Below are 13,437 nucleotides of genomic sequence, written 5' to 3'. Positions count from 1 at the left end.
CCTGGAGCGACCGGGGACTTGGCATTCCTTAGAAGACTTTACCTTCAGAAACAGAGGGCATCTGTAGCCCTTAGCAGGACACTGAAGCCTATTGGGCCCAAAGGGTGTATGAGCCCAAGAAACCTATCTCTTGCCTCGTTTAATTTAGCAATCAGACCGCCTAGAGGCCGAACTAGGATTAGGGTTTCTTGTCCTCAAAGCAGGTACCTCCTGGAGCCCAAATTATTTGATTCTGCATTTCTAGATGCAAAAAAGTATAAGTCTAACTTATACTTTTATTTTGCCTGAAGAGTAGATTAAACATACATGAGTCTTTCTTTGTCTTGCTAACATTTAAAATTGCTAAGTGCCACAAAGATCTCTATTCCTAGCTTTGTCTGAAAAACGCAGAAGATCTGGTAACAGTGGGCTCACATTCCCACGTGGCCGTGATTTTCTGGTGTTGAAGAGTCATCACTACCTTTCAGTGATGGCCCTGTGGTCACTCATTTCTCACTGTCCCTCCTCCCCCACCACAGTCTCCCCAGTGAGAAGGCAGAGCATCCATCGCCGTGTATCATCACACTTCTCGTTATGTCCTCTTAATCCATGCCTTATCAGAAGTGGAATCACATAGTTTAACAGTGCTGTGTGTTTCTTACACTTCACCCATTGCACCCATTTACTTTATCTGCCTGGCCCCTGAGGACATTGGGTTTTGTGACCTCTGGCTTCAGGTCTGGGTTAGAGGAGAAAGCAGTGAGGTGACTCTGCCATTTTCTTACTGTCAAACTCAACAGTGCAGCCCACTCTGATCGGCTGCTTACAGCGCTGAATCTTCTTTCTCAGCCCACAGAGCATGAGGCTGCTGATGGTGGTTTTCAGGGCTGTTTCCACAAGTGGTCATATGCAGATATAATCTAGGGAGACTGCTCCCGGGGTAGTACCTCCAAGATCCTGGGAAGTTTAGAGGAGGCATTTTGATCTTTGATCTCTAAGTCAGCTCAGTAAGAGGTGGTGACAAATACCAACCCCTATCTGGCCCTTCAGTGCCCTAGAGGATTGCTATCAGCTTAATGCCCATGTGACTTTACTGGGCCTTTTTCATAAGCAGCAGAAACTACAATAGGGGTTTGACTAGTTCTCTGTAATGAACAAATTTCAATCATTAAGGACCTTCTTATTCAAGGTCATCTGACTGCTGTAGAGTCACAAATACCCTCTGGGGGTATATTACCTTACAATTATTTGATTCTGCATTTCTAGATGCTGAGTTTATTACTTTTTACTTTACTATTCCTATGTGGAACTCAGTAAGTATGAATTAATAAATATAAATTAATCATGGCTAAGTATCTTGCTGGTGTACTGGATTTAAATAAAACCTCAGTGGTGAGGGACCTAGTCTAATTTTTCTTTTTTAACGTCTTTTTTTGGGGTATAATTGCTTTACAATGGTTTGTTAGTTTCTGCTTCATAACAAAGTGAATCAGCTATACATATACATATATGCCCATATCTCCTCGCTTTGCGTCTCCCACCCTCCGTATCCACCCCTCTAAGTGGTCACAAAGCACCGAGCTGATCTCCCTGTGCTATGTGGCTGCTTCCCACTAGCTATCTGTTTTACATTTGGTAGTGTATATATGTCCATGCCAATCTCTCACATCGTCCCAGCTTATCCTTCCCATTCCCCGTGTCCTCAAGTCCATTCTCTACGTCTGCATCTTTATTCCTCTCCTGCCCCTAGGTTCTTCAGAACCATTTTTTTTTTTTTTTTAGATTCCATATATATATGCTGGCATATGGTATTTTTCTCTTTCTGACTTACTTCACTCTGTATGACAGACTCTAGGTCCATCCACCTCACTACAAATAACTCAGTTTTGTTTCTTTTATGGCTGAGTAATATTGCATTGTATTTATGTACCACATCTTCTTTATCCATTCATCTCTCGAGGGACACTTAGGTTGCTTTCGTGTCCTGGCTATTGTAAATAGAGCTGCAATGAACATTGTGGTACATGACTCTTTTTGAATTATGGTTTTCCCAGGGTAAATGCCCAGTAGTGGGATTGCTGGGTCATATGGTAGTTCTGTTTTTAGTTTTTTAATGAACCTCCATACTGTTCTCCATAGTGGCTGTATAAATTTACATTCCCACCAACAGTGCAAGAGGGTTCCCTTTTCTCCACACCCTTTCCAACATTTATTGTTTATAGATTTTTTGATGGTGGCCATTCTGACCAGTGTGAGGTGATACCTCATTGTAGTTTTGATTTGCATTTCTGTAATGATTAGTGATGTTGAGCATCCTTTCATGTGTTTGTTGGCAATCTGTATATCTTCTTTGGAGAAATGTCTATTTAGGTCTTCTGCCCATTTTTGGATTGGGTTGTTTCTTTGATATTGACCGCATGAGCTGCTTGTATATTTTGGAGATTAATCCTTTGTTAGTTGCTTCATTTGCAAATATTTTCTCCCATTCTGAGGGTTGTCTTTTCGTCTTGTTTATGGTTTCCTTTGCTGTGCAAAAGCTTTTAAGTTTCATTAGGTCCCATTTGTTTATTTTTGTTTTTATTTCCATTTCTCTAGGAGGTGGGTCAAAAAGGATCGTGCTGTGATTTATGTCATAGACTGTTCTGCCTATGTTTTCCTCTAAGAGTTAGATAGTGTCTGGCCTTACATTTAGGTCTTTAATCCATTTTGAGTTTATTTTTGTGTATGGTGTTAGGGAGTGTTCTAATTTCATTCTTTTACATGTAGCTGTCCAGTTTTCCCAGCACTATTAATAGAAGAGGCTGTCTTTTCTCCATTGTATATTCTCGCCTCCTTTATCAAAAATAAGGTGACCATATGTGTGTGGGTTTATCTCTGGACTTTCTGTCCTGTTCCATTGATCTCTATTTCTGTTTCTGTGCCACTACCATACTGTCTTGATTACTGTAGCTTTGTAGTATAGTCTGAAATCCAGGAGCCTGATCCCACCAGCTCCATTTTCCTTGATCAAGATGGCTTTGGCTATTCAGGGTCTTTTGTGTTTCCATACAAATTGTGAAGTTTTTTACTCTAGTTCTGTGAAAAATGCCATTGGTAGTTTGATAGGGATTGCATTGAATCTGTAGATTGCTTTGGGTAGTATAGTCATTTTCACAATATTGATTCTTCCAATCCAAGAACATGGTATATCTCTCCATCTGTTTGTATCATCTTTAATTTCTTTCATCAGTGTCTTATAGTTTTCTGCATACAGGTCTTTTGTCTCCTTAGGTAGGTTTATTCCTAGATATTTTATTCTTTTTGTTGTAATGGTAAATGGGAGTGTTTTCTTAATTTCTCTTCCATATTTTTCATCATTAGTGTATAGGAATGCAAGAGATTTCTGTGCATTAATTTTGTATCCTGCTGCTTTACCAAATTCATTGATTAGCTCTACTAGTTTTCTGGTAGCATCTTGAGGATTCTCTATGTATAGTATCATGTCATCTGCAAACAGTGACAGCTTTACTTCTTTTCCGTTTTGGATTCCTTTTATTTCTTTTTATTCTCTGATGGCTGTGGCTAAAACTTCCAAAACTATGTTGAATAATAGTGGTGAGAGTGGACAACCTTGTCTTGTTCCTCCTTGATCTTAGAGGAAATGGTTTCAGTTTTCACCATTGAGAACAATGTTGGCTATGGGTTTGTCCTATATGGCCTTTATTATGTTGAGGTAAGTTCCCCCTATGCCTACTGGAGGGTTTTTATCATTAATGGGTGTTGAATTTTGTTGAAAGCTTTCTCTGCATCTATTGAGATGATCATATGGTTTTTCTCCTTCAATTTGTTAATATAGTTTATCACATTGGTTGGTTTGCGTATATTGAAGAATCCTTGCATTCCCGGGATAAATCCCACTTGATCGTGGTGTATGATTCTCTTAATGTGCTGTTGGAGGGCTGTTTGCTATTATTTTGTTGAGGATTTTTGCATCTATGTTCATCAGAGATATTGGCCTGTAGTTTTCTTTCTTTGTGACATCTTTGTCTGGTTTTGGTATCAGGGTGATGGTGTCCTCGTAGAATGCGTTTGGGAGTGTTTCTCCCTCTGCTACATTTTGGAAGAGTTTGAGAAGGATAGGTGTTAGCTCTTCTCTAAATGTTTGATAGACTTCACCTCTGAAGCCATCTGGTCCTGGGCTTTTGTTTGTTGGAAGATTTTCAATCAGAGTCTCAATTTCAGTGTTTGTGATTGGTCTGTTTATATTTTCTACTTCTTCCTGGTTCAGTCTCGGAAGCTTGTGCTTTTCTAAGAATTTGTCCATTTCTTCCAGGTTGTCCATTTTATTGGCATAGAGTTGCTTGTAGTAATCTCTCATGATCCTTTGTATTTCTGCAGTGTAAATTGTTACTTTTCCTTTTTCATTTCTAATTCTATTGAATTGAGTCTTCTCCCTTTTTTTCTTGATGAGTCTGGCTAATGGTTTATCAATTTTGTTTATCTTCTCAAAGAACCAGTTTTTAGTTTTATTGATCTTTGCTATTATTTTCTTTGTTTCTTTTTCATTTATTTCTCATCTCATATTTATGATTTCTTTCCTTCTGCTAACTTTGGGGTTTTTCTGTTCTTCTTTCTCTAATTGTTTTAGGTTTAAGGTTAGGTTGTTTATTTGAGATGTTTCTTGTTTCTTGAGGTAGGATTATATTGCTATAAACTTCCCTCTTAGAACTGCTTTTGCTGCATCCCATAGGTTTTGGGTAATCGTGTTTTCATTGTCATTTGTTTCTACATATTTTTTGATTTCCTCTGATTTCTTCAGTGGTCTCTTGGTTATTTAGTAGTGTATTGTTTAGCCTCCATGTGTTTCTGTTTTTTACAGATTTTTTCCTGTAATTGATATCTAGTCTCATGACAGTGTAGTCGGAAACGATACTTGATACGATTTCAATTTTCTTAAATTTACCGAGGCTTGATTTGTGACCCAAGGTATGATCTATCCTGGAGAATGTTCCATGAGCACTTGAGAAGAAAGTGTATCCTGTTGTTTTCGGTTGGAATGTCCTATAAATATCAATTAAGTCCATGTTGTTTAATGTATCATTTAAAGCTTGTGTTTCCTTATTTATTTTCATTTTGGATGATCTGTCCATTGGTGAAAGTGGGGTGTTCAAGTCCCCTACTCTGATTGTGTTACTGTCGATTTCCCCTTTTATGGCTGTTAGCATTTGCCTTATGTATTGAGGTGCTCCTGTGTTGAGTGCATAAATATTTACAACTGCTGTATCTTCTTCTTGGATCGATCCCTTGATCATTATGTAGTGTCCTTCTTTGTCTCTTTTAATAGTCTTTATTTTACAGTCTATTTTGTCTGATATGAGAATTGCTACTCCAGCTTTCTTTTGATTTCCATTTGCATGGAATATCTTTTTCCATCCCGTCACTTTCAGTCTGTATGTGTCCCTAGGTCTGAAGTGGGTCTCTTGTGGACAGCATATACATGGGCTTGTTTTTATATCCATTCAGCCAGTCTATGTCGTTTGGTTGGAGCATTTAATCCATTTACATTTAAACTAATTATCAATATGTATGTTCCTATTACCATTTTCTTAATTGTTTTGGGTTTGTTATTGTAGTTCTTTTCCTTCTCTTGTGTTTCCTGCCTAGAGAAGTTCCTTTAGCATTTGTTGTAAAGCTGGTTTGGTGGTGCTGAATTCTCTTAGCTTTTGCTTGTCTGAAAAGCTTTTGATTTCTCTGTCAAATCTGAATGAGATCCTTGCTGGGTAGAGTAATCTTGGTTGTCGGTTTTTCTCTTTTATCACTTTAAATGTGTCCTGCCACTCCCTTCTGGCTTGCAGAGTTTCTGCTGGAAGATCAGCTGTTAACCTATAGGGATTCCCTTGTGTGTTATTTGTTGTTTTTCCCTTGTGGCTTTTAATATTTTTTCTTTGTATTTAATTTTTGACAGTTTGATTAATACGTGTCTTGGCATGTTTCTCCTTGGTTTTATCCTGTATGGGACTCTCTGTTCTTCCTGGACTTGATTGACTATTTCCTTTCCCATATTAGGGAAGTTTTCAACTATAATCTCTTCAAAAATTTTCTTAGTCCCTTTCTGTTTCTCTTCTTCTTCTGGGACCCCTATAATTCAAATGTTGGTGCACTGAATGTTGTCCCAGAGGTCTCTGAGACTGTCTTCAATTCTTTTCATTCTTTATTTTGTTTTATTCTGCTCTGTGGTAGTTATTTCCACTCTTTTATCTTCTAGGTCACTTATCTGTTCTTCTGCCTCATTTATTCTGCTATTGATTCCTTCTAGAGAATTTTTAATTTCATTTATTGTATTGTTCATCATTGTTTGTTTGCTCTTTAGTTCTTCTAGGTTCTTCTTAAACATTTCTTGTATTTTCTGCATTCTATTTCTAAGATTTTGGATCATCTTTACTATCATTACTCTGAATTCTTTTTCACGTAGACTGCCTGTTTCCTCTTCATTTGTTTGGTCTGATGGGTTTTTACCTTGCTCCTTCATCTGCTGTGTGTTTCTCTCTCTTCTGATTTTGCTTAACTTGCTGTGTTTGGGGTCTCCTTTTCACAGGCTTCAGGTTCATAGTTCCCGTTGTTTTTGGTGTCTGCCCCCAGTGGCTAAGGTTGGTTCAGTGGGTTGTGTAGGCTTCCTGGTGGAAGGGACTGGTGCCTGTGTTCTAGTGGATCAGGCTAGATCTTGTCTTTCTGGTGGGCAGGACCATGTCTGGGGTTGTGTTTTGGCGTGTCTCTGACCTTATTATGATTTTAGGCAGCCTTTCTGCTGATGGCTGGGGTTGTGTTCCTGTCTTGCTAGTTGTTTGGCATAGGGTGTCTAGCACTGTAGCTTGCTGGTCATTGAGTGGAGCTGGGTGTTAGCGTTGAGATGGAGATCTCTGGGAGAGCTTTCGCCGTTTTATATTATGTGGACTCAGGAGGTCTCTGGTGGGCCAGTGTCCTAAACTCGGCTCTCCCAACTCAGAGGCACAGGCCTGGCACCTGGCCGGAGCACCAAGACCCTATCAGCCATACAGCAGGGAAAATCTGCAATCTTTTCCTCTAAGATCAGGAACAAGACAAGGATGGATGCCTCCTCTTAACTACTTCTATTCATATAGTACTGGAAGTCCTTTGTGGACAGAAAGATCTTATTCCTGGATTGTCATAATGGCTTGATGACGATCAGTTAACCACAATTTGACTTATTCAGGAAGTCCGGAGGGCAGTCCTGTGACAGTTATATCCTAGGGCAAGTTATTGAACTTCTCTGTATATCAATTCCTCATCTTCTTCAACTGGTTTATAAAAATGTTAGCCACCCCTCTTCAGATTTATGGTTTTCAGTAACACTGTCTTGATCTCTCAAGAATGATGGTGCTGATAAAGAGTTCAAAGACGTAATCATAAGAATGCTTGCCAGGCTTGGGAGAAGAAAGGAGGAACTCAGAACTTCAACAAAGACCTCTGAATGCAAAGGCCGTACTGCCTGTGGTTTATCTTCCCATATTTCTGTAGGTCAGAAATCCAGCTTGGCCTGGCTAGGTTCTCTCCTCAGAGTATCATAAGGCTTCTTGCTGTGGTAGGCCTGAAGTCCTATTTCCTCGTTTGCTATCAGCCAGAACCACTCTTAGCTCCTAGAGGCTGCCCACATTCCTTGCCCTGCAGTCTTCTTTATCTCCAGTTCAGAAACCACCTAGTCTAATTCTAAACATCATGTACTTCCTAGAATTTTAAAAAATAATGATGCTAGTTTGATTCAAGAGGGTTGCAGTTACATTTCATACCATGTCAAAGATTTGGTTTACTTTTTTCTGAAAGAACTTGAAGGGTAAAGATAGTTGCTTGTACATATATTGCTAGATACCCAGCACAGGCTAGGCAAGTGGTAAATGCAGAATAAAAGTATGGAACACATACATTACGGAGTGGTAATTTCAAATGAAGTCCTATCTCAAGAATACTGTTGTCCTGTATGTTCTCAGGATATGGAAAGGAAAAGAAAGAGGTTTTGTACTGCCATGACTTATACTTTGCTTCTTACTGTCTCAAATCCCCATGTGCCTCTTTTGGACAGGCAGGATTCTTAGTACCTGCTCTGTTGCTTTCTTACAGGTCCTTACTGCTCAGGCCTGACCAGATTAACTTCTGGATTAGTTTTCTAGCTGCTGCCATTACCAATTGCCACAAATTTATATCACCCTTATTTATCTTTATAAATTATTATCTTACAGCTCTGTAGGTTAGAATTCCAACACAGGTCTCACTGGGGACAAAATCAAGATGGGGGCTGTGCTCTGTTGCTCTCTGGAGGCTCAAGGGGAGAATCCATTTCCTTGTCTTTTCCAGCTTTCAACTTTGCCCACATTCCTTGCCTCCTGACCCCATTCCTTCATCATCAGAGCTGTTGAGTCCTTCACCTGCTGCCATCTCTCTGGTTTTCTCTTTTAATTTCCTCTTCCACTTTTGAAGACCCTTGTGGTGACATTAGGCCTACCCAGATAAATCAGAGTAATCTCCCTATCTTTAGATCAGTCGATCAGCAAATTAATTCCATCCACAACCTTAACTCCCCTTTGTCTTTGAACCTAACATATTCACAAGTCCTGGGGATGAGGTGTAGATATCTCACACCTATGAGTGGGGAGGGCCACAATAATGGATGGGGAGGGCCATCCATTATTCTGCCTACTACAGACTCTTTAAATTGACAGCTCAGCTTGACCTTCTTTTCAGCCTAAAAAGCAGATATGGCTAAGAGCCTGGGCTCTGGAGTCAGACTACTTGGGTTCAGATTTTGGCTTTGCCTCTTTTTGATGAGTATCTCATCTGGTAGTGGGGATAAGAATGGTACCGTCTTTATATAGAGTTCTCGTGAGGATGTTAACTTTAAAAAGGAAATACCTACAAAAAGAACTTCCTGGCTTAGATCTTCTTCCTCAAAGCTGTTGAGATGAAGGACAGAGAAAAGAAAGAAGGGAGGAAGGGAGGGAGGGAGGGAAAGAAAGAGAGGAGGCAGTGGGCAGTACTAAGTCTGCCTTCAGGACAGCACAGAGTCGTGCAAGTCAAATACTAAATTCCCTGCAGGCTGTATTGCTTTTTCTTGTACCAGTGACATCAAGTACTTGCTTTTAAGGAAAATTTATCACTGTTTTATAGTAAATCAAATCCCCTTTCAATGGAACTCTAAGGGATTATCCAAGTATCTTTCTCATACCAAATCAGAGCCTGAAATAAGTGGTTATAGTTAGAATTACTATTATTCAACACGTTATTGGATTAGATCATTTTCTAATGTACCTTTCCCTTTTTTTTTTTCATTTTACTTTTGTTCTGTTTTGCTTCATTTCCTTGAGGTTCTATCCTGCATGTGTACCTGTTTATGAAATGAACACAAAAGGTGTGTGGAGAAATGTTGGGATCAGGGGATAGGGCCAGTTTTTGTTTGTTTGTTTGTTTTGGGAATGAACAAATACAGGGAAATTCTGCACGGAACAGGAAACCTTGCTAACCCGAGCAGGACAGCTTGCTAACATCCCAACAAGAGTTTTGGACTGTGAGTGTATCTCAGGCCTCAGGGGATCCTGGGAACATTCTCCCAGGTAGGAGGGTGGCCAGTTTCTAGAAGAGGATCTGAGGGAGGATGTACACCCAAAGCTAAGAATGACTGCTGTCTGAGGTGCTGACTTCACTGGGATTCCAGCCAGAACCTGAGATTGTATGTAGGCTTTGGGGATATGGAAATGGCCACTCTATTAGTTATAAGTACAGAACTCTAATTCAGGCTGGTGTTAGCTTCCAAAGGTATTTATTAGCTCTAATAACTAAGAAGAATAGAAATGGATTTGTCTTTTGGCTTGGCTGGGTCCAGGTTCTCAGATGTATTTCAACAGGACTAGAAACTCTCTCTTCCTTTCTACCCCGTGGCCCCATTTTTCTCTGTTGACTTCATTCTCAAGCAGGCTCTTTCCCACATGGCCATATGGACACCAGCAGCTCCGGGCTTCAGTATTAGTATCTTAGCCCCAGTGGAAAGAGAGCTTCTCTCTTCCAATAGTTTCAGCAAATGTCCCAGAGCTGGCTGTCATTGACTTTTGTGGGTCACATGACTGTCACTAAAGCAGATCACTGTGGCCATAAAACTTCAGCCTTAGGACGAGGGTCAGGCCCATACAATTGAGAATGCAGAAGAGTTGCTGTCCTGGGCAAGATCAAGTTGGTGGTGTCAGAAGAAGGGGGAAGGAGTGAAAACAGCCACTGCATCAGCTCTGAGGCTGACAAAGGCACTCAGCGGTGGACGTCGGGTACCAAGAAACAGTTCAAAAGAGTGGGCTTATAGATCTGCCTGGGTTCTCACCCCATGGCTGCCACTCACTGGCTGTGTGACCCAAGCCTCAGTGTCCTTATTTAGAACATGCACACAAAAGGGGTGCAAAGATTTACCATGGAAGACTGCTGAGGATATTATTGGGATGAGATTGGGGAAAGAGCTAGCACATGCCTGCATATGATACCATCCTTAATAAACATGAGCTTTTTCTCGACTTGAATATAGAGTGTCTATATAGACCTGCAGGTATCACAGGCAGCATTTCTGGGCTTCCATTGTAAAGCTTAGGACTGAAATCTGGGTGTTCAAATGTTAGAGTTTCATCATTCAATGGTACAGGCTAATCATTCTTTATTTACCCTATACGGACATGACACGTCATTTCCAACACACTTTTACATTCATTTCTTCTTTAATAATGACAATTTCGATAATAATAGTTAATATTCATCGAGATCTTACCACGTGCCAGAGAATTTTCTAAGCACTTTACATAGATCATCTCATTTAATCCTCACAACCAATCTATGAAGTAAGTGCTGTAATCATCCCCATTTTACTAAGGAGGAATTAAGGTACAGAGAGGTTAAGGTGCTCGGAGTCATACAGCTACTGGAAGAGCTGGGATTTGAACCCAAGCAGTCTGACTCCTGAGCTCACCTTCTCTACACACCTTATTTCTCAACACACACGCACTGCCTCTCTTTAAGGTAGGGCTAATTGTTTTCTAAGGGGTGATGGAAGTTATTTACCCAGATCTCTCTAATATCCTTGTTATTTTTATGTTTCCTAGGTGTTTTTCCAGGTCTGACCATCTTGCCCTCCATATGAAGAGACATATCTAAAAAACCTAAAGGCCACAGTTGCCATGGCGCCGGCCATTGTCTGAAGGAAATGCCATGAGGCAGGGGGCTGGACTTCAGGCGGGGACCCATTGCCTCGCAGAAGAAAGTTCTCACTTATTAAACCTCTGTGTACACACACGCACAGACACACACAGACACGCACACACGCACTCACACATAGACACACAACACACGCGCACACACACACACTGTCATGCACTCAGCTATATTTAAAATATATACGTCTATTCTTTATGCCTTGCCCTAGCCAGATGGTAGAAGACGAAGAAGAAGGAAACCAGGTGAACTCAGCAAGGCAGTCTGGCTGCTTACTTCAGCACTATTGGAATTATTTCCTGCTGTTGCCAATGGAAATCAAAGAAAATGGATATGACGTCTCTGCAGGTGGACGGCAGTAAGAGGGGCTTATTTAACTTGCTTCTCAGTGCAACTTGATAGGAGAATACAACGTCTTAAAGTTGCATATGTGTAGCACTAATGTTTCTTTTTAAATAGTTGGGGAAAATGACCTAGAAAACCAAATTGCAGTTTGGTAGCCAAAATTAACTCTTGGTTTATTTGTCCTTTGTGTGTGAAAAGTCCTACTATTCCGTGCGTCCGACTTCCTCACAGAACTGTTGATCAGTTTTGGTTCTTCTTAGTACTATTGAGATCTATCCAGTTGATACCAACGGCCTTAGTGGCGGCAGACTCTGGAATAACTCCTTACACCTTTCTGGCCTGCATTTCTCTAGACTTCACTCTCCAGGGAGGAGTTTTCTTTTCTTACTTTTTGACTCTCTTGCACACCATATGCACTAGGGATTCTGGAAACTTCTAGCATGACTGCAAAGTGGCCAAGAGAATAAAGTCCTTGATGATAAATCACAGTATATCCCTTGAGCCTCACCTTATTGCCAGTGCTAGATTTTTTCTTTTTAATCTCTGTTTTTTGCTAACGAAAACTTGAAAAGCTTATTTGGAAGCTTAAATGTTTTATCTTTTCTCCATGGACTAAACCTCTCCAGGACTCTCTCTCGGCACCTGGATGTCCAGCTCTCGAAGCAGCCAATCAGATGGGACATCACACTTTTCTCATCCCCCTTGAGGCATCCTGACCTCAGCTTACAGTGATCAACCCTGTGCTGTATGTCATTGCTACCCTATAACCAGTTTCAGCATAGATGTTGCTAGTCTCAAAGGGCAGCTGCATACTTAACCTAACTCTGGGTTACGACCTGACAAAAAGCCAAAAATATCACTCTTTCCAGGAGTGGGGAGAACAGAGGATGCCTCCCAAGTCTAGTGACTTCAAAAACCATCACCCTTTCTTCCTCTCTCATACCCACTGAGTTGTATCACCCCACGTGTTAAAACACACAGTTCAAAATGCCATTGTGGGAATGAAGGGTGGACATTTAAAGAAAGGGTTGAGATATTTCTCTCATGCTCTGTCTAAAAAGAGAGACATATTTCTGATTTTTTTTTTTTTTTTTGGCTAGGCCCACCATGACTTGTGACCTAGAGCACCCGGGATCAACAGAGGCCTCACTCTTACTCTGCAAGCTGACGCCGAGGGGGTTACATGCCTCACTTTCCATCCCACACACACAATCCAATATCGGCCTCCATCTACCCGCATTCTTAGCTAGCTGGCACTGGCCTCAACTCCAAAGACTGCCTTTAGGACCATTAAATGGCCTATGCAAGCAAGCGGGGTGGTTTTAGGGCAGATTGTATATTTTGTATATTCTGGGACCATCCCTTCAAGACACGTCTAAAAAAACAAAAATGGCATTTGGTCCACCCATGGTTGCTGCTCCTTCATCCAGCTGGCTCCCCTCCTGCCCTCCTTGACTGTTTGACTCATTGACTGTTAAAATGCCACCCCATACCTATTTGGGATGCAAAAGTGAAGTCTTTGAAAGGAAATAATAATGTAAGAAACACAGATACATTTATGACAGCAACCTTCAAGATCCTTGGCATTTGGTTTCTCAGCTTTCTGCAAACTTTGATTTCACTGACATGTTGAAACTACTCGTCTGAGGGCAAAGGAGCCTCCTTATCACAAATGCTGTAGCTGCCAATTGGACACTTGGGGCATTCTGAGGTCTGGCCCTTAAAGTTTTCTTTCCCTTTTTCCTTTTTTCAATTTAGACCAAAAAAAAGAAAAAAAAGAAAAAAAAAAAAAGAAAAATGAAACAACAAAAAAAAAAAAACAGCAAAAAAAAGAAAAACCACCCTAAACACACATACACACAAAATCTGCCCATTTGCCAGAGG

General features: G+C 40.6%; 1 protein-coding gene across 1 annotated transcript in view; it reads left to right on the top strand.

Annotated features, from left to right (window-relative positions):
* The window catches only part of KLF7 (KLF transcription factor 7), a 108,372-nt gene extending 96,859 nt beyond the window's left edge, over positions 1 to 11,513 (top strand). The window contains exon 4 of the mRNA XM_065880654.1: positions 11,100 to 11,513. Within this exon, the coding sequence (XP_065736726.1) occupies positions 11,100 to 11,151 (52 nt within the window). The 3' untranslated portion in view covers positions 11,152 to 11,513. The remainder of the gene's footprint in view (positions 1 to 11,099) is intronic.
* The last annotated feature ends 1,924 nt before the right edge of the window (positions 11,514 to 13,437 follow it).

The sequence above is a fragment of the Phocoena phocoena genome, chromosome 7 (genome assembly GCF_963924675.1).
Source record: "Phocoena phocoena chromosome 7, mPhoPho1.1, whole genome shotgun sequence".
NCBI classification, from domain to species: Eukaryota; Metazoa; Chordata; class Mammalia; order Artiodactyla; family Phocoenidae; genus Phocoena; species Phocoena phocoena.
The sequence above is the reverse complement of the archived record's forward strand: the minus strand, read 5'-3'. Positions and strand labels throughout refer to the sequence as shown.